Source organism: Caenorhabditis briggsae (assembly GCF_000004555.2).
Source record: "Caenorhabditis briggsae complete genome, chrIV, whole genome shotgun sequence".
Taxonomy (NCBI): Eukaryota; Metazoa; Nematoda; class Chromadorea; order Rhabditida; family Rhabditidae; genus Caenorhabditis; species Caenorhabditis briggsae.
In genome coordinates, this window is record NC_013487.2 from 76,074 (window position 1) to 97,252 (window position 21,179).

General features: G+C 35.9%; 2 protein-coding genes across 2 annotated transcripts; one reads left to right on the top strand and one right to left on the bottom strand.

Annotated features, from left to right (window-relative positions):
* Positions 1–5,728: 5,728 nt before the first annotated feature.
* On the top strand, positions 5,729–8,179 carry CBG00344 (the record flags this gene model as incomplete). Its single annotated transcript, XM_002632289.1, has 5 exons — positions 5,729–5,861; positions 6,225–6,386; positions 6,791–7,065; positions 7,447–7,950; positions 7,997–8,179. 5 exons carry the CDS (start codon positions 5,729–5,731, stop codon positions 8,177–8,179), a joined length of 1,257 nt encoding a protein of 418 aa, XP_002632335.1.
* A 2,488-nt stretch (positions 8,180–10,667) lies between these two features.
* Cbr-gcy-25 lies at positions 10,668–20,551 on the bottom strand (the record flags this gene model as incomplete). Its single annotated transcript, XM_045244715.1, has 19 exons — positions 10,668–10,817; positions 10,906–11,089; positions 11,631–11,740; positions 12,177–12,350; positions 12,476–12,599; positions 13,342–13,485; positions 13,539–13,740; positions 13,910–14,068; positions 14,225–14,411; positions 14,461–14,640; positions 14,917–14,988; positions 15,659–16,015; positions 16,771–17,076; positions 17,121–17,289; positions 17,372–17,480; positions 18,077–18,227; positions 18,392–18,482; positions 18,662–18,847; positions 20,406–20,551. 19 exons carry the CDS (start codon positions 20,549–20,551, stop codon positions 10,668–10,670), a joined length of 3,201 nt encoding a protein of 1,066 aa, XP_045091547.1.
* Between the last annotated feature and the right edge of the window lie 628 nt (positions 20,552–21,179).

The following is a 21,179-nucleotide window of genomic DNA, read 5'->3' on the forward strand; positions in this document are numbered from 1 at the left end:
CACGGAATAGTGTATTTCTTTTAAAACAATAGATTTCAATCAGCAGTGTGGTAAAGTGGTAGAATGGCAAGTTCAGAGGAGGAGGGTTGTAGGTTCGATTCTCCCGATCCCAAAAATTTTGCAAATTTTTTTTGTTCTATTTTAAGCTGCCATAACTGGCTCTGGAATAAAATTTACGCAATTTAAACATGCTTTTCGGGAGTTTTTTCGGGAGAGATTTTACAGAATAAAGACAAACATTCAATTTTTGAAGAAATTCACAAATAGGGTTCATCGAAGATTTTTCAAAAAAATTTTTTTTCAATTTTCACCAATTCAATATTGCTTCAACCGGAAAGTTTATGGAAAGTGCCAATTATCTGGGTGCAAAAGATTGTCAATGGTCAAATGCGCGTATTGTACCAAGAACATGTTTCCAGCAGTTTGTCATCGAATGCCACCGATGTGTTTAGAATCCTCAACTGTTTTTTTCAATTAAAATAAAACAAAAAAAATTGAAAAAAAATTTCGAAAAATCTTCGATGAACCCATGAGCATATTTGTGAATTTCTTCAAAAATTAAATGTCTGTTTTTATTCTGGAAAATGTCTATTCATAACCAGAAACTGCCCAAAAACATGTTTAAATTGCGTAAATTTTATTCCAGAGCCAGTTATGGCAGCTTAAAATAAAACAAAAAAAATTTGCAAAATTTTTGGATCGGGAGAATCGAACCTACAACTTTCCTCCACTGAACTTGCCATTCTACCACTTTACCACACTGCTGATTGAAATCTATTGTTTTAAAAGAAATACACTATTCCGTGAAAAAAATTTCACGAGAAATTGCTTAATCATAGGGAAACTTTTCTAGGTCATAACTCAGCTGACGTGAGCATTTTGCTGATTTTTTTAAAAAGATTTGGAATCCTCATAAGCTTTTCTATCTACTCCCAAAATTTCAAAAAAAGTTAAACCTGCCCCCTCAAGTAACTCCCTTGTAAGTTCAAGTCCCGTTTATTGCTCAAGGGAAGATGTATGATCTGGTCCTTTCTTCGTCACGACTTAACGACATCGTCATCAATAAGACAGGTGAAAGAAATAATGCTATATTTTTCCACTGTTACAACTACTATCTACTTCTTACTGAGGAAACTTTTCTGTGTGTGTGTGTGTGTGTCCGTCTCGGTCATTTACTTGAATAACTCCAAAGGGCATGGGACTCCTATAATGATGTGTGGTATGTAGCCATGGACTACCGAGCGCTTCATGTCCATGGTGTCCTGGGCCTTCTAGCTAATCGAGAACCTATAGGGTTGAGAATCGAAAATTTCAAAATTATGTTGAAACTCACTAAAACTTCACGAAATTATGCAAAGCGGTTTTTTGGTCTATCTATGTGCTGCCCACAAAAAATTGAGCTGAAAGCTTCGCAAAAGAAATTTTTTGTAACATTTTTTTCGTGATTAACTCAAATTCTGTGACCTACTGTAAATTTGGTTTTTTTCGACTGCAAAACATTCTAGAAAATTCCAGAACAATCTAGAATACTCTCGAAAGCTCTACATCATTCCAGAAAATTTCAGAACTTTCTAGAAAATTCCAGAACATTCTAGAAAATTCCAGAACATTCTAGAAAATTCCAGAACATTCTAGAAAATTCCAGAACATTCTAGAAAATTCCAGAACATTCTAGACATTTCTAGACAAACGAAAAATTCTGGAGTTGTTAAACTGGACAATAGAAGTGTGGTCCCATACAACAAGTACCTCTCCAGAAAGTTCAGAAGTCATGCAAATTTGGAAATTCGTGGGAACGTCGGAGCAGTTAAATACCTTTACAAATATCTTTACAAAGGTACATCTCGAGCTGCTATCCGCATCTACACTGATAAAAATGGAGTCGAGCACAGGACGGAGAATGAGGTCAACAGCTACTTGGATGGTCGATACGTCTGTGCTCCAGAGTCTCTTTGGCATATCTTCGACTTCCGAATGTCCGACAGAAGCGCCCCAGTTATGCAGCTCAAAGTGCATCTGAAGAATGCCCAAGAAGTCGTTTATAAAGAAGGAGAAGAAAAAGATGCAGCAGAGAGAGGACAGCTCCGAGAAACAGCACTAACAGCGTGGTTTGCAGCAAACAAAAGATGTTATGATGAGCTTGAATCGACTGGAATGATTCCAGAAGACGTTGTGGACTGCCGAGGTATTTATTATGTTGAGATGCCAGAACATTTCCAATTCACTCCAATCCTCCAAGGTATGCATCTGAAAGTCATCCCAATTGCGTGGATTGGGATCGCTGCATCTCTATTGCCTCATGGAAGAACAGTGGCTTCCTTCTTCCATCTTAACATCAAGGATGGATGTAAGACCTCCACCATCCATTTTCAATCCGTCGAAGCCAAATACCTCGCCGAACTTGATGTCGTATTTTGGGATGAAGCTCCTATGAGCCCCAAATCATCACTTGAAACAGTGGATCAGCTTTTCCGTGATGTCACCAAAATCGATAAACCATTTGGTGGAAAAGTGATCATCCTTGGAGGCGACTTCCGACAGTGCCTTCCAGTTGTGGACAGAAAAGGAAGAGATGAGCAAATTTCAAATTCCATCAAAAGATCTCATCTTTGGCCACTTTTCCAAGACTACCATTTGAAGACCAACATGCGTGCCCAAAATGCTGATGAAGAATGGAAAAGGTAAAAAATTAGATATTTAATTTATAATTTTCAATCTGATTTTTTCAGTTTCCTTCTTGGGGTTGGCGATGGTCTGAAAGGAGAAGAGGGAACTGGAGTCATGGAAGTTCCAGAAGATCTCAGATGCGATGGAGATTTGGCCGAAAAAATCTTTGGATCTTTACTTCGAAACGGGTCTAATGTTTCTGAAATCTCCAAAGTGGCCATTCTCTCTCCAACCAACCAACAAGCACTTCAAATGAATCAAAAAGTGATGGAAATGGTTCCAGGAGAGATGAAGACGTATTTCAGTGTTGATGAGGTCGGAGACAACCAAAATAGTCACTCTGATGCTGCCAACTTTCCAACAAAATTTTTGAATAAAATGACTCCATCAGGATTACCACCACACAAATTAGAGCTGAAAGTTGGTGCATTGGTCATGCTCCTCCGAAACCTTGAAGTTCGAAACGGACTGTGCAATGGTACACGATTGGTTGTTCGAGAAATGGGAGAGCGGGTTCTCAGATGCGCTTTTATTTCGGGACCAAATGAAGGTGGAGACGTTTTGATTCCAAGAATCAAACTATCATTCGATTCGGGGATTCCATTCGTGCTCCAAAGACGTCAGTTCCCAGTAAGACCTGCCTTTGCTATGACCGTCAATAAGGCTCAAGGCCAAACATTCGATCGTATCGGACTGCTTCTGGACGCTCCGATTTTTGCTCATGTTGCATTGACAAGAACAAGAACTAAGGATGGAATCAGAGTTTGGGCTCCAGAAAAAGTCATGCATAATATTGTTTACAAAAACATCCTGTAGCTCCATTTCTAGCTTAAATTTTTCAACCCATAGCCATTTTTCATAATTATCCTTTTCTAGGAATTAAACTGTTGATCTGAATTTTCCCTTTTTGATGGTTTTAGAATTGTTCTTCTAATCAATTGTTCTACTAATAAATTTTCAAAAAATAAAATAATAATTGGAACTCTTTGAATTTAAACTGAAGCCAGTGGAAATCGCGGCGTAGCCGCGAATTTTCACTGGTGTTTAACTAGATGAAAAAATATTCAAAGCTAATCAATCATGAAAAAATCCCGACTCGGTATTTCAAATGACATACCAACATTCCAATCGTTCTGCAGTTTCTCGGAACGTAGCGAGAAGTAGTTATTTTTGTGTTATCAAACAAATGATCAGTAAAGAAGAGATTCAAATGATTCGGTGATAATCATTCAGTCGAACTATCATTAGATAAACTAAATATTGACAGAAGAATAGAGTCATTTAAGATTCAAAATACAAGAATTGAACTTTGAAGAAAATTAAAAAAGGTTTTTTGTGCAATACTCGAAACATGACGATTTTTGATTTCATCATAAAACCATAAGATTATATTTAAACTGAAGTTAACTATAATAAAAAATTATACTGCAATTATTACTCAAACAATTTTGTTGACCATTTTTTAAAAGAAATTACGAATTCCAGTTTTTTCAGAGTTTCAAATAACGTTTTTCAGGTTTGCGGCTTTATATTCAGCTTTGGAAACTGTACAATTGTCTAGTTTTTGGGCGATTTCAAATCAAAAACTTGTTTCTTTTGTTGTCGAAAACATAACATTTTTTAGATTCATAATTATAATGTTTTCCGACCCTCCCTTCTCTTCCAATCCAAATTTCCCACACATTTCCGGTCGTCAAGATTCAAAAGTTCGGCCAAAAAGTGTCATTTGACTAGATTATTGTTGACCTTATCTCCCTGACAAAATCAATCCTCCTACTTAAAGTTACTCATAATTTGGTTTTGAAAAATTTTTATCAAATATGAAAAGTAATATCGAAACTTGGTCTTTCGGCGGTCGAAATGTTTACTTTCGGTATTTTTTATTTGGAATGTCAACAAATGCATTTTTTGACCATGTATTTAGGAACATACCTGGAATAACAATTTTGTTTATTATTGGAAATTTGGCTCTATGGAGATTAGAAAATCTATCGAAGACCTCCGAATAGACACAAAAAAAATCCCTGAAATCAAAATTAAAATGTGGGAACAGTACATTTCTATTGTTGAAATTTCACGAGAGAGGAATCAGAAACGAATACTGATGGATTGGAAAACAAAAAATTTTGAAGACGGAAAAAATGTATTTGGAACAGCAAAGTTTGAATTTTTAAAATATCAAGACTTGAATTTTCAGAAAATGTTGGAACTAGAAATCTGCGAACCTATGACTCATTGGAAAGTTATAAAATCGAGATTTACTCAAACTATTAAGATTTTGTGATGAAAATGTGAAAAAAAACATGCGGTTTTCAGAAAGCCGGAAATAGCTGAAAAACTAGAAATTATTTATGTTTTGTGAATGCAAAGTTTTTAATCTAGGTCTGTTTTAGACCTTCCAAAATTTTCAAAATAATTGGAAACTTGACAGCCGAGCTCCAGACTCCTGAAAATGGTAAAAATGCCCTGAAATCAACTGGAAAATATGATTTTGTATATCTTATTGGCCGGTACTGTGAATAAAAGCTAAAAATTCGGCTTATCCGAATCTATTAACAAAATGAATTACAATCTTTAGGTACTGTAGTTAGTCACATTCCCTACTAATGTTTTTTCTGACCTCCCTTGTCCCTTCTGTTTCCTTGAATTCTTCATTCATTTCTTTGAAAAACTGGGTTACTGTAGTTGGAGGAACTCAAATCACAACTTCTCCAAAAGTGTAGTCTACGCAAGTATGAATTAATCTACAAGTCACCGTTTCATTTTCCAACCCAAATACCGAAAATACCCATACCAAAAATAGAATTTCCATGAAATTTCGTCGCTTGACTCGGATTTTTCTTCTCTAAAATTTTTCGGGTTGATGCTCTATTCGAAATTTTGAAGAGGAGCGAACTTTGGAGGCAAGCAACGGGAGTGACTGATAACAAAAAAAAAATCACAAGTGACGACATTTGAAAAGTGGGCGGGGCTTAGGAAGTGGAAAAGAGGAACGGTATCGTATAAAAACAAATAGATAAGTCTAGAGAAAAATCAGAACTTTTTCAAAACTCGTATAAAAATGATTCTTCGAGTTTTTGCTATTTTTGCTACAATCTTTGTAGCTGTGAGCTCTAAAAAAGTGGAGCAAGTTCATTTGAGTTTGAGTGGAAAACAAGATGAGATGATGGTGACGTGGCTGACACAGGATCCATGTAAGTTGTTGATTAGTTAATTAGGTTGGTAATTAGTAAAGAATATTTTTCACATTTTGTGTTTACGAGCTACCGTATTTTGAGCTCAATTATCTTAGTACCTTCGAAAGATATCAAAAATTTTCTACTGATAAAATGTTTATTATAATATCACCAACACTTTATCAGTTGAAAGATTTTTCATATCTCACATAGGAACCAAGATAATTAAGCTTGAAGTTCACGTATACGATGTTAGGGAAAATACTGTAATTGAGTAAAATTCAGAGAGAAAACTAATTTTTCAGTTTCACTTGGTTCTTATATTGTTGCCCTTATTTGTCCATACAATTTTTCGGTCATATCACAACAAGCCAATTACAGTACCCAATGTGACTCCCTACGTAGCATTCGGTGTCACCAAAGATGCTCTACGGCTAACTGCCAAAGGAAATTCTACAGGCTGGGCGGACCAGGGAAAGAAGAAGGTTATGAGATACACCCATCGAGCAACTATGAACAGTTTGGTGCCTGGACAAGTTTATTGTGAGTTTTCAACAAATTTCTATAGGAATTTTGAAATTTAGAGGAACCAATGCTTGCTAGGACTGAGCTAGGTTTTTTGCAAGTCCCCTGAAATTTTTGGGTTTCCTCTTTTTGAAATTTTGAGCTTTCAATTATTTTCATTAAATTCAGAATGTTCTTCTCACCCCAGTTATTCTTGTAGTCTAGCCTCAAGGGAACAATTTAGTCTTTGTTTGCAAAAATATGTGTTTTTAATTGGGTCTCTCATCAAGTCAATTTTCCTACCTCTTGGTTTTATAATCTATTAGACAAATAATATTTTTTAAGGCTAGAGTGTGAAAAGTTAAGATACAGGGCTTACAAATTATAGAAATTTTCGTTCTAGCAACAAAGTTTCCGAATTAATTTACCAAGAAATTTTCCAGACTACCAAGTCGGAAGTTCCCAAGCGATGTCCGATGTTTTCCACTTCCGGCAACCTGACCAATCCTTGCCACTTCGTGCCGCGATTTTCGGAGATTTGAGCATCTACAAAGGACAGCAATCGATTGATCAATTGATCGCAGCGAGAAAAAATAATCAATTTGATTTGATCATCCACATCGGGGACTTGGCATATGACCTACACGATAATGATGGGGACAATGGTGATGATTATATGAATGCCATTCAAGATTTTGCGGCATATGTGCCTTATATGGTAAGGGGGATGTTGGTAGTTAAAGAAAACCCAAACTGATAGAATTATCTTGAAAGTATTATACTTTTCAAAAAGGAAGAAGCTACTGGAAACGCTTTAATAGAACGCTACACGAGACATCAGCTTTGAGACCATTTATCTTTGTTCCTGTGAAAGATATCAAAATTTTGTCAACTGATAAATTGTTAATCATAATATCCGAAACATTTTACTAGTAATATCCTTTTTGATATCTTTCACAGAAACTCAGATAATTCAGCTCAAACTTGACAGTCCCTTTTATTACAACAAGTTTTATAGTAACTGTTTCAAGTTCATGTTAAACTAAACTCCCAACTTTCAATGAGAATTTATTCGGAAGTCCCATTATTCTAATTCTAGGTATTTGCTGGAAACCATGAAGTCGATAGTAACTTCAATCAAATTGTCAATCGATTCACCATGCCCAAAAATGGCGTATACGATAATAATCTCTTCTGGAGTTTTGACTATGGCTTCGTGCATTTTATCGCCCTGAACTCCGAATATTACGCTGAGGAAATGTCCAAGGAGACTCAACTTCAGTACAAATGGCTAGAAAACGATCTAGCTGGAAATTCAAAGAAGTGGACAATCGTGATGTTCCATCGACCTTGGTATTGTTCCAGCAAGAAGAAGAAGGGATGTCATGATGACCAGGATATTCTATCGAGGGACGGATTGAAGGATAAGTTCCCAGGATTGGAGGAATTGTTGAATAAGTACAAAGTGGATTTGATTCTCTATGGGCACAAACACACTTATGAGAGAATGTGGCCAATTTTCAATGCTCAGCCATTCAAATCACAGGATCCGGGGCATATCAAAAATGCGCCAGCGCCGGTCTATATATTGACGGGAGGAGCGGTGAGTAGATCAATTTCATTTTAATTTCCAATCTTTATTTTTCCAGGGTTGTCATTCCCACGAGGACCCCTCCGATCACATCATTCAAGATTTTTCTGTGAAAGCCCTTGGAGAATATGGATACACTTTTTTGACGGTCTACAATTCTACACACTTGTCCACTGATTACGTGGATACTTCTGAAACGAGCGGAGAGTTTTTGGATCCTTTTGTGCTGGAGAAGGATTGAAATTTCAATTTTTTTTTGAATAATTTACGAAATGTATTCTGCGTTGCATATTTATTTGAGCTACAGGGTTTTTTCTTGCTAATTGTATAAAACTGTATATGTATATAAATCATTTTTATTTTCCAAGTTAAATTTTCATCTTTTCCTTAAGTCCTTGCTATTCGATGGCGGACATCCTGACCAACAGACAAACTCCGTAGCTTACCGTACAACCTGTATTAGAAGAGCCGGCCCTTCTAGTACAGGGGCCCTTCAATTAGAGAGTTGTCCCTTCTATTTTTCCGGCCACTTAATTTTTCATCGTTAAATTCGACAAACTTTCGTTCAAAATTTATGGAAGTATGTATTTCACCCAAATCGAGCATTTTTCAATAATAAATAGTGTTTCAACAAAAATTTCTATTCATTCATGGAATTCCCCAAAAGTTTCTCACTAAAAAATTACAAATTTTATAATTTTCACTCAAGTTTGAGACGCATTATGGAAAAAGTGTTTCTTTACAGGGAGCCCTTTTATTACAGGAGCCTTTCTATTACAGGGACCCTTCTATCAAAGGGGCCCTTCTAATACAGGTTGTTCGGTATGCTTCATGATAAAAGCTAATAATTACATTCAAAAATTTTATTATTATTATCATTTCAATGATCATTAAACAAGTAGAAAGTTAAAAAAGGCCTCAAAGAAAGGAAGCAACCAAGTAGAAGGCAATCAAGTTGAGGATGGTTCCAATGGTGAAAAGATTGGATCCACTATTCTCGCAAAGTCCATCATCTTCTTCACCATCACATTCGGATCCTGGCTCTCCTTTCTTCATACTACCATTTCCACCCCCACACACGCAATTTGCCCCTGAGACATTCGTGTCTTTACAAGTTTTGCGAAGACATGCAACGGTTGTCTTCGCAGGAGAAAGACAACTCAAGACAGTAAGGTCTTCCAAAGTGTCAAAAAACTCCATCAAACGTTGTTCGCTTTTTTCGTTTTTGAGTTCTTCCATCTTGTCCTTCACTTTTTGTGGAGGTTCCTTACAAAGATCTGGCACCTCCAACCCATCATCATATTCCTGAATTCCACCTTTTCATGAAAAATTCATAATAGAAACATATTCTCACCACTTTGTGCATGTTACTGATTTTGAGTCCTTTTGCCAATTCGCGACGTAATTTGTTCACATTTTCCACAACTTTCTCCTCATCTATCTCATCACGCTTTTTACGGTTCAATGCAGCTGGCGCCGCGATCCGGGCTGAAATTTTTTCCATTATGTAGAGAATATTTCTCTAAAAGAGATATGTCTTCCAGAACACTTTTGGATATCCATCGATCCACGTACCACAGCAGAGGAGGATTCCAGCGACGAGAAGCACCTTCATTGGATGTTGTATCGATCGTAGACTTCGGAGGAGACAATTCGATTGATTCTGAGTTTCCTGTGGAAAATCGTGGGCTTATATGGAGCTGAAAATAGGGCAGCCTAATTTTAAAAGCAGAGCGGTCGGCTGGTGGCGAATGAGGAAACCCAAAGGCTGAGGTGAGAACAAGGTTAGGGTCACATTTCTCTAATTTCTTTTTGCAATTGAAAAACCACTGTAATTTTTTTTTAAATAAGGGGACTCCTATCAAAAATGTTCTGTTTTGTGTTAAAATGTGAAGATTAATGTGTAGATGTCTAAAATGTAAAAAATAACTTTAAAAAAACGACGCCTCCTAAAATTGCTTTCAAAAAAAACATATCATTTCTTGTCAATTTCTGAAACCTCATAGATGGCTTTTAGTTTCATTGTGAGAAACTGAAAACACCTGACAATTTTTTTTCAAGTTTTTGTTTCTGACATGAGAAAAGTTGAAGCGATTTTAAGATTTTGGCAGAACATTTCGAATTGAAAAAAAAATGTGAATTTACTTATTTTTCAAGACATTTTACAAACTGTTTTGCCGGAGCTTATCTTTGAGACAAGGTCCGGAAATGTGCAAAAAATATAAGTAAAACCCGTACTAAATTCTATGTTAAATTCTATTCAAGAAAAAGTACTACAAAATAGGACATCCCCTGTGGATATTTCTTTGTAATTATCATTTGCTATCCATAGTGCTTTCTTTACGATAACAACTAATGATTACATTCAAAAAATGTACAGTGCTCCACAAAATGATGAAACACCTAGTTAGGTCAATGTTCGTGAAAAGGTGTCAACATGAAAAAAAAAGAAAAAAAAATATTTCAAAAAACAAAATGATGCTTCCACTCTGAAAAAGTGAGATTTTGGAGGTTTTTGAGCTCTGCGGCTTCCGGAGTATTCAATTTCGGGATTATTCTGAACTTGATTCTTTTCTACTTGGTTGCTTACTTGTTCTGATTTTTTTAGTTAAGTAATAAAAACTTTTAATGTTTGAGGAGTATAAATATTGAAAAAAAGTGATGGAAAAGATAATAAATTAGTAATAATGAAAATTACACTTCTTGACAAATGGTTCTTGACAAAAAATCTAAACTTTCAAAAACTGATTATTGGTTTTGTTGGCTTCCTCAATTTCGAACTTGATCTGGCTATGAGATATACAACTGGAACGAGAGGATTGGCGACGCATTTGGTCCTTTTCTCCGGTTAGCCAGAATGTGAGACATGTTCCTTTGCCCTAAAAAAAGGAAACGCTTTTGGTGGTTTTTTCAACATACTAATATTTAAAAAAACACTTCAAAAAATATTCTTGCCTATACAGAAACGGGTAAAAAATCAAGCTGTTCAGAGCTCACCTTCACATCAATCATTCCTCGTTCTTCAATTATAAACGATGGGAACTTCTCCATCATGGTATTGGCAGTCAGTTCACTCAGCTGAATAGTTCCAGGTAGTCCAGTACTCGCCATTCGACATGCCATATTTACAGTATCTCCGAATATACAGAATCTGAAATTTTGTTGTTTTTCGATTTTACGACATTTATGTAGCGTTTCTGAGCTCACTGGATATTATTGAGAATTTTGTAAGCTAAATTCTTACATATTCCAGTTATAATTCTAACATTCGTTTTGGTAAATCTTGCCAGAAATTTCATTGTTCTACCGTAACCTTTTCTTAAAAGCTTGCTGAACTAGATTTTTAAAACAAAGTCAAACTAAAAGCTTCTACTCCATGTCATTAATTTAAAGGTGGGGGGACAGGAGATTTTTCGTAGTTTTTTTGTAGCTAGGGTATGCATTCTACCGTCACGGTGTACAACGCTTAATGTCACTCTGCGTACAGCTGTCGTCCTCGCCTTTATGTATGCAATCGGGCGTGCGCTTTCTCTTTGCCCGCGTGGCTCAGTCGGTAGCGGCGCCGCACCCTCAATCCTCACCCCCACAAGTTCAACTCCTCGAGGGGCATATTTGAAAGGAATTTCGAGAACATTATTTTTTTTTCATGTCCGTCCACCTTTAAGGAATTTCAAGAAACTTAAAAACTTTACCTTGGCGCAATACTTCCCAGAATACCAGCCGCCACTGCACCACTAGTGATTCCCATTTTGATTTGTAGAATATGAGATGGTCGATGACGGACAGTGAACGTTTTCATGAACTGAAACGTTCGAATTAGTAAAATATGAGTACCGTAAAACCTGTAATAGAAGGGCACCCACATTGTCAAGTTTGAGCTCGATTATCTCTGCTCCTATGAAAGATAAAAGTGTATATACTGGTAAATTGTTTATTGTTATATCAGGAGTGTTTTATCAGTTGTCACATTTTTGATATCTTGGATAGGAATGGTGATAAATTGTCTTGAAGTTGAAAATTAGGAGCCTTTCTATTACAGGTTTTACGGTAACTAGAAGAACATTAGACTTCTGAAAGTATGCAGTAGTCAATTTTTTTCAAATTTTCGTACGATTTAGGGTCTATGATTTTTGAAAACTAATTTTAGAAAATCACTGTTTCAAGATTATGATAAACCAATGTTATTATTTTTGGTACTAATATTAGGTTCTCATCCGCTTTTCATAAAAACTCCTTACCTCCTGCAATTTCAGCGAAATCTTCGAGACTTCTCTCAGATGACGACAAGCTGTCATTTCTGGAATTCCACTGCATATCAAGTATGCATCTCCAACATTTTCAACTTTGAATGCTTTATTTTTTTGAACGATGTAGTCGAATGAGGAGTAGAGCTCTTGCAGGGTTTCGAGGATCTACAAGAAGATTTTTTTGTCTGGAAAATAATTCAAAAACTTTCTGTTTCATTATCTCTAGATTCACTGAAATTTTTGAACGATTTTTAATTCACGAACCTCTCTTGCTATGAAAATTAACTTACATGAACTGGAATGAAAGCTTCACAAAATTTGGTGAATTGGCAGACGTCTACCACCAATAGGGACACAGACGAATGTTGCTCAGGGACCACCGATTTTCCAGATCGAATCGAATCAGCGATGCTTCTGAAAAGACCTATTGAGATTTACTATCAATATTATTGAGATTTACTATCAATATTTAGAAATATTGAGATTTACTATCAATATTTAGAAAAAAAGCCCATTGAACTTTAATCAACCCTGCCCATCCTATGCTCTAACTTTGAGTCTATTTAGAACTTTAAAAAAAATAGTATGACCTATTTATTTTCAATAACTTGAAAAATTCTAGATCGAAAGTTTCAATTTGAAACTGTCATTTTGAATCGGCCCTTATCTTGCCTTCACTACGCCTTCACGTTGCCTTTACTTTGCCTTAACCATATCCTGCAGGAGCCATCAAGTGTAGTGCTCTAATGTTGTCCTTAATATGCTCTAACCGGGACCTAATCTTGCCCAACCAATGCCCCCTAACGTTGCTTTTGAAGTTCCACTACTTGCCCACGATTGTCCAAAGAAACTGGCCAGAAAACGCGCCTCAGCAAATCTCGAAAAAGAATTCGCTGCCGAACTTTGTTGACTGAGTATCAAACGTACAACGAAGAGCGAAAAAGTGCGTGTTGTGTTCGTTGAAAATATATAGATCAAATCTCCACTTTGAAGTCATTAAATTTCTACTGGCCTAAAAGTTATCTGGAGCGCGATTTTTGACCAGTTGCTTTGGAACGCTGTGCTTGCCCTTACGGAGACTTTAAGATATATTATTTTTAAAATTTTTTTGAAAATCCTTACTCAAAGAATTACTTTCAAAATAACTTTCACTCACTTTGGCAATAGCTGATACAGTAAATTCTCTGTTGTTGCCATGTCTTGCTCCAGTTCTCTTGTTCTTTCAGCTACAATATGTTCCAAATTTGCACTATACTCATCGATCATTTCAATCATTTGATCGATTAGTGTTCCTTTGACACTAAAAACTGATTTTTATAATAAATCTGTAATTTTTCTGTAAAATATACTCACTCCTGTCCAAATTCTCTGTTCACTGCATCGGTAATTTTGATCAAAGTTGGTCTGGCCGCTGGTTTATACAACCAACACTGTTGAATAATTGACAAGAGTCTCATTGTGAAACTGTTTCCTTCGGGAACTTTCGGATGAAGTGGAGCCGTTGATTGGTTGGAGAGGAGGGTGGCTAGTTCTAAAAAAAATAGTTTTTTTACGGCTGAAGATTCGGAGGGAAGTTTGAATCATTCAATTAACAGAATTTTTGAAAACATTTTATAACAATGTGGAAAAAAAAACTAATTTTGAAGAAATTAATTCCTGTTTCGAATTCAGCATTTCATCACACCTCTCCATTTTAGAGTAGTAGTACCTCTCTATTGAATTACCTTTAATATCTTCTTGTCTTTCTGCAAATGGTTTCATGTAGAACAAAATCTGGTATATGACCATTGCTAACTGATAAATGTCTCCTTCTACAGTACCCATCGGCTCCTCGTGTTTCTCTAGAAGGCTGGATAAGTGCTCTGGTGCTAGTTGGAGGTATTCTGGAAAAAAAACTGATGACTTAAAAATCAGAAATCGCATTCTTTCAGGATCAGAAGTTATGTTGAAGTTTGGTATCATTCAAAAACCTTAAAAATGATCCTTGACTCGTTCTCAATGACCTAATTTTAGAAAATTTTGATATTTAAATGACTTACTGTAATGAATGGCGTCTATATCAAACGACGAGTTCGGTGCCAGTTCCTTATGGTGCATTCTTTCTTTCAAAATATTCTTTATCCCGAAATCCGTCAATTTTACAACCCAATACGAATCCACAACACAATTTGATAGGTATAAAGTGCCATGCACCTTGATTGAACTGTTATGAATGAAGTTTATTCCCTGAAACAAGAAAAATAAAATTGAAGCTTATAAAATTATCAAAACTCACATGCATGATATGCTTGATAAAAGTGGATTGAAAGTTTCTTCCAAACTTTTGTTCTTTTCCAAAAATTAGGTCCTCCAAAGAGTATCTGGCTGTGAATTGCCACATCACGATCAATTCGGATCCTTGATTGAAGCAAATTCCAGTGAAAGGGTTGATATTCGTGTGAGACATGTATTTTAGCTGGAAATTATTATAACTTTTTGGGGTTAGATATAGTTTAAGTTGGAAATTATTTTGCTACTTCTAGATATTTTCGGTTTCAAAACTATTTCTTTGAAACTATTGAAACGAAAACCTCGTTCGGTTCCTCGGATGGTCATATAATGGATAAGAAACTTTATCAAAAATGTTGAATGGAGACAGTGATTTTTTTTTTCAATTTTGTCGAGTTGCTGAAATGGTGAAATTTCTAAAAAAACTGACTCCAAAAGACTTGATCATTTTTAACCACCTCACCTGATTCAACATTTCCATTTCTTGCCTAGTGAAAGTTATGGGTCTCCGTTGAACGTATCGTTTTATGGATACCTGAAAACTAATCGAGTTTGTTGGTTGCAATTTTTAGGTATTGTGAATATTATAGTTGTATGAAAACAAGACTCGAAAAACATTTTTAAAACTTTTCAAAAACTTTTCACGAAAATCTGAAACTGTAATTTTTCGCGAAAATCCGAAATAGGAATTTTCAAACTCTTCAAGAATATAATACCGTAAAAACCTGTATTAACAGGGCTCCTTTAATAGAAGAGCACCTCTAATAAAAGGGCCCTCCGAAGGCGCTTGGAAATATAGAAGGGTTCCCTGTAATAGAAAGGCCCCCGTATTAGAAAGGCCCTCTGTGAAAAAGAACCCCACCCCCTTCGAAATGTGTTTGGAAATCAGAAAATTTCCGTGTTTTTTCAGAAAACATTCCGGGAATTGCACAATTTGATTGTAATTCGTTGAAACCCTAATTTTTCTATGAAAGTCTTTCTAAATTTTGGTGAAATTAGGAGATTTTCATGAATTTTGAAAGAAATAATAATACTTAAAAAAACATTTTTAGAAATTTTCAAAAACTTATCATGAAAATCCGAAACTGTAATTTTTCGCAAAAATCCGAAATATGAGTTTTCAGACTCTTCCAGATTGATGATATTTACGTTTTTCAATATTTCTAGCTAATTATTCAATTGAATCTCAAACAATATATACTCACCTTTTGCTTATTTACATGAGCATGTTCCGAAACATTGGCTGAAAAAATCGAAGAATACGATGCCCGTGCTGTCGAGACAGTCGACACTCTTCTAGAAACCGATAGCAACCTTCCATTTCTAGAATCATCAAAATTAATAGTATCCAATGGAACCCTCCAAGGCATTTGTTGAATTAAATGCTCCTTTCTTTGTAGATAAAATGCAATGGCCATTGGGATGAGTAGTATGGAGAATACGATTGCAGCAATCATGAAAACGTGAAAGTCACTGCACAAATTGTTATCGTATCCACAATCGGAGGAGTACGGTGGTAGGTCGTCTAGAAGTTGACCGAATGGAATGGTTCTGGTGATTTCCTGGAATTGTTCGAGTTTTTTGCATTAATTATAATTTAGTCAAACTGGTTGAATAATTAGCTACAGTACCGTTCAGTTAAGTGTACAAACACATACATATTTTTCAGTAAATTTTCCGCCATTTTCAGAAGTCTGGAGCTCGGATGTCAAGTTCCCGATCATTTTGAGAAATTGGGACTGTGTAAAACAGAACAGAAACAGAAACAGACCTAGATTGAAAACTTTGCGTTCACAGAATTTTTGAAAATTTCTAGTTTTCCAGCTGTTTGCCGAGTTCTGAAAGTCACTTGTTTTTCCATTTTTCAGCACAAAAAAGCGCCAAAACGAGGTGTCTTCCAGAATCGACAAATAGCTGAAAAACTAAGAATTTTCAAAATATTATGTTAATGGAAAACTTTCAATCTAGGTCTGTTTCACACACTTCTGAACTTTTAAAGTGATCCGAAACTCGACAGACGAGCTCTAGATCCTTGAAGATGGTCAAAGTGACCGATAATACACTGAAAAATACGTTTTTTTATATCTTAGCGACAGTTACTGTATATGATCATTCAGTAAGTGAGAAATGTTCTAAAACTTGTGAAAATTTATTTATTTTCTCCATGTTTTGAATGCTATGCAATTATTCCCATATCCATGCAAAACAGATTTACAGTCATTATCATTTACGAAATCAACATACATTTCAACAAAAAACTTAGTTCTAGCTTTCTCCTTCTCAAAAACTTGAAACAGAGGTTGTTCAAAAAACTCACATAACAATTCTTGCTCTCATTGCTCATCTTCTCCTTCTCACAAAACTCGGACTCTCTGGGTCTTACACTTGCCACGTGTTGTGTCTTCCCATCTCTCCACATGAACATCTCGTAGTACGGTAGTCGTACTCCATCACTTCCAATAAACATTGGTCCCGAGTATCCATGAATTTCAGTATTCGTCACATGCTCCCAAAGTGTTGGCTGCTGTTGCACAATCGTCAAATTGTCACTTAGCGGTTTGTAGTCACTGAGAAGCTGGAGACCATCACATAAGATTAGGGCTTTGTACAGGGTGTGGGATGGCTGGAAGCAGAGGGTTTGGGGAAGGGAAAGACAAAAAAAATTACTATCATCCCATGCTTGGTTGCAAACTCCTCCATATTCCCCTTATCATCGTGTGAATTCCTGAGAAGTGCCACATGACGATGTAACTTTCGAAGACGTGCTGCAGAGATAGGATTCGTCTCCTCTGATGCCTTCTGGTCTAGATGAGTGTAGAATTCGGTGGTTTCACTTCTAAAAAGTTATAGATTTCAGTTAAACAAAAATCAAAACAGTGTAGCAATAAATTGAAGACGATTATATCTGTAAAACTTACTTATAACAATCCACATGGATAATAGAGAACTCCAATGGGCGGAATGCTTTATCTTTCAAAGTTTTGACAAATCTGGAGAGGTCCGAAGTGGAGAGGAAGGAGATGAGAACTGAAAAAAAACAAGAAATAGGAATTATAGTAGTATACCAAATAGAGCAAGCAGCAGTAAAGATATATGGTGTAGTTGAAACCGATAAGTTATAATAGTAATTGAGTTTTTTTTTTCAGTTCAAAGGTTTTTGTGGATGCACCAAAATGGTAGGACAGTGTCAGACAACGGCAATAACTGCAATATAGATCCGAATCGTTTGCTGCGTCTCGTCCTAGGACCATACTCTCTCGCTCCACATTTTTTTCCAATCTAACAATTGCGATGTCGCCACTCAATAGAGCGCACTTGTGTACTACCCGCCTCATCTCACGTGAGAGGTTTATTACCGAAAAGACTAATTTAAGGCCACCCTATACTTTCATTATTTACTCAATTTTCTCAATTTCTTTGATTGGTAGCAAACATATGTCAATTAACAAAATGTTTGTTAGTATATTTACAAAATTGTATCTGTTAACACATTTTTGATATCTTGCATAACAGCCAAGAAAAACTAGCTCAAAGTTGGCAGGGTGGGAGCCCTTCTATTACATGTTCTATGGCATTTCGTAGTTTCCATGTGTTCCGTTGCCCTGGAGATCCTTCTCCCGTACCTCTAGCGCTATGTAAAATCGTGTACGTGTTCATAGTTCCATCGGTCTGCAAGAAGACATTAATCTTGATGTCCTCCTCTTCCTTCTCAGCCAACATGTCGTAGATCGCGTGCGCCGTGTACTTGGTCTCGTCGGAATAAATTAAGCCAATCTGAAAGACATCTTGTTAAGAGAAATGCTAGGTGCAGATATGATAATCGTAATATGGAGACTATAAAATTGTATTTAAAAATTGTTTAATCTGCAGAAATTAACTTATTTTTATTAGTCATGTATGAAGTTAAAACACCACAATTAAACAGTATTAAAAAATACCTCTTTCCATTTCATCGATTTGCAAACAGCCAAAATGACTTCTGCCGTTCCAGCCAAGCTATGTGGTTTTAATGCAATAGTTGTGCCCTCTCTGAAAAATTGATTTTGAGCTTAGTTCATTTTTCCTGCGAAAATCTCAATTCATGGATTCCACTGTTTTATGGGTTACCTATGATTAGAGCGAAATTAATATTTTTGCTACTATTGGTCATCGCATGAGAATTACAAAATCCAGAAATTTGCAGAATCCAGACTCCAAAAAACACTCACTTCTCCTTGGTGCTCAGTGGAGCCGATGATAAGTACAGTTTGTGCCATCTCAATGCCAATCTGGAAACTGTCTGCGTCTCTTCATCACATGCTGCTCCGATGAGTAAGTCCACTGCGTATTGGTAATTTAAATTTGCCGCGTTTTCCAATCCATTGAAATTGTGACAGGATGGAAGGGAGATCAAGCTGGAAAACAGTAGTTAATAGGTAGTTTTTTGCAATTTGAGAAATATTTTCAAAATTTTAAAACATGAAAATACTGAATAAAATTTGATTAGAAAAACATTGTCAGGAAACTCTAATATTGAATCGAAGAGGGAAAATTAGGTTATTGAAGATATGTGTTTTGAATGGGTAAATTTTAACAGTTATAATAATTCGAACAGTTCTGAATTGGAATAAGATTTTTTGTCTGGAGATTACCTAGTTTAAAGGAGGGCAGACAGCAAAAATTTCGGGGAAAATTTGAGGGAATGTGTATTTTGCCGTCGCGGTGTTAGCACCTAAAGCGCGCAATCCCACGCGCAAACATTTTTATTTTTTTATTTCCCGACTTAATTTTTTTCAATTTTTAACGACTTCAAACATTAAAAAAGCTCTTTTTTCTTATTTATTATAAAACCCATATAAAAGTGAATTTTTTTATGTAAATTTAAAGTTCTATCGACCGATTATTTTTCCAGTCGCCGGTGTTTTTTATAGGCATGCGAAAAAAAACTATTTTCTCTTCGATAACCGTTTCTTCACTGTTCCTATTTATCTCATTACTTCTCGTTATTACTCTAGGAATAAAAAACTGTTTTATGACTGGGGTTTCAGAGACGTCTCCATTTTTACTGCTTCCTTCACCTTCCGACGACCAGCCCTGCACGAGGATTGTTTTAATTATGTGGTTTTTCTTTCAATTATTATGTCTCTTTCTAAAAATTAATTGTAGTTTTTTTCATATTTTATTTGTTAACATAATAAAACAAGTTTCTTCATTTTCAACTGATTTTGGTACTTCGGAGCGAGGCCTCGGCGGCACGCTGGTAGCCCTTCAGAAATTCCGAGTTCAAAAAGTTCAATCCGAAGGAAACAAGGGAAGAAAAAAGTAAAAACACCAGCAGGGATTGAACCTCTGACCTCCTGAATACTAGCCTAGAGCGTACCCACTACACTACGCGTGTAAGAGGCGACCATCGCGTTTTTCACATTATGAAGCGACGTCGCAGCAGCAAGCTAGTGAAGAAATTAGGGTGACAAAAAAGAGCTTTTTTCGTCCTTGAATTGTTTTTTTCAGGTTTTTAAGTACATAGCTATATTTATACTTCAGAGTTATATCTTTTGAGTAAAAATGAAAATTTTGAAAATTTTGATGTCTACCCTCCTTTAAGAAACATTAAATATTTCAATTTCCCAAGACCTTTTTGAGAACATCAGCCTGTTTGCCGCGCCTCTGATGCTTCAAACAGTTGGCTGGTGCGCCTTCGGCGCGATTTAACCTATTTATTTTACTGTTCATCGCTTCGCTTCCCTCTGTTTTTTTAAAGGGTCACATCAAGCTTTTCAAAAATGTGCGGACAGACTGACAGAGAGATAGATAGAGATACGCAACTTCATTTATTTATTATAAGAATAATGATAAGAATGATAGTGAAAATCCCAAAAACTGAAACAGTCTCTTCTATAACTTTGAATGCTCAAAATGATCAAACTGAGCTCAAAAATGCATTTTAACTTTCCAAAAAATCCTAGAACTTACGTATGTTGTTTCCTGGTTCCCGCAGTCTTCATACAAATCTCGAGAATCTTCGTCTCATTCGAATTCTCATATTCCAAATGCCCGATTCGAAAACATTGGAATTGTTGAAAGAAAAATAGAGAAAATAGAAAAGGCACCTGCCACATTTTCTTCTCTTCTCCATCTGAATATGTTTTTGCTTTTCCGAATGTCTTCCCTACTAGGTTTGAATATTCTATTTTTTGTTACGCCTTCGTTTTATCATCTTTCTTTCTCGATTTTTTATTCATGAATTGGCTGAGAAGGGGATCTTGCGACTAGTGATATCTAGATTGCTCCAAGTGATCGTGACTTTTTTCAAGAAAACTTGGTTTTGCGGGCAGAAGGGCGAATTAGAAATTCTACTAGAAAAGTACTAGTATGTAGTACGTGGAATCTATTAGTCTAGGTGCTTCCGGAATCATATGATTTACGGAAAAAAATTGTTTGGGAATTTTTTTAAAACAAGGAAACCGGAGAAAAATAGAAAATGTTTCCGACAATATGTGAACACACAGTCAAATTTCAATACAATTTATTATATATATTTTTAAAGCAACAAACATACAATGATTATAAAACGGACCAACTGAAAGGCTCTTTTTAGAGTACCGTGCACAAACCCAAGACTTCGCCAATGACAAAAAACCGATGAGGACAGGCAGAATTGATGGAAACGAGTGGACCGAACGCCAGGCAAAGAATATTTCGGGAACGATTTGGAAGTAATCCATCTGAATTGATCCAAAATTTAGC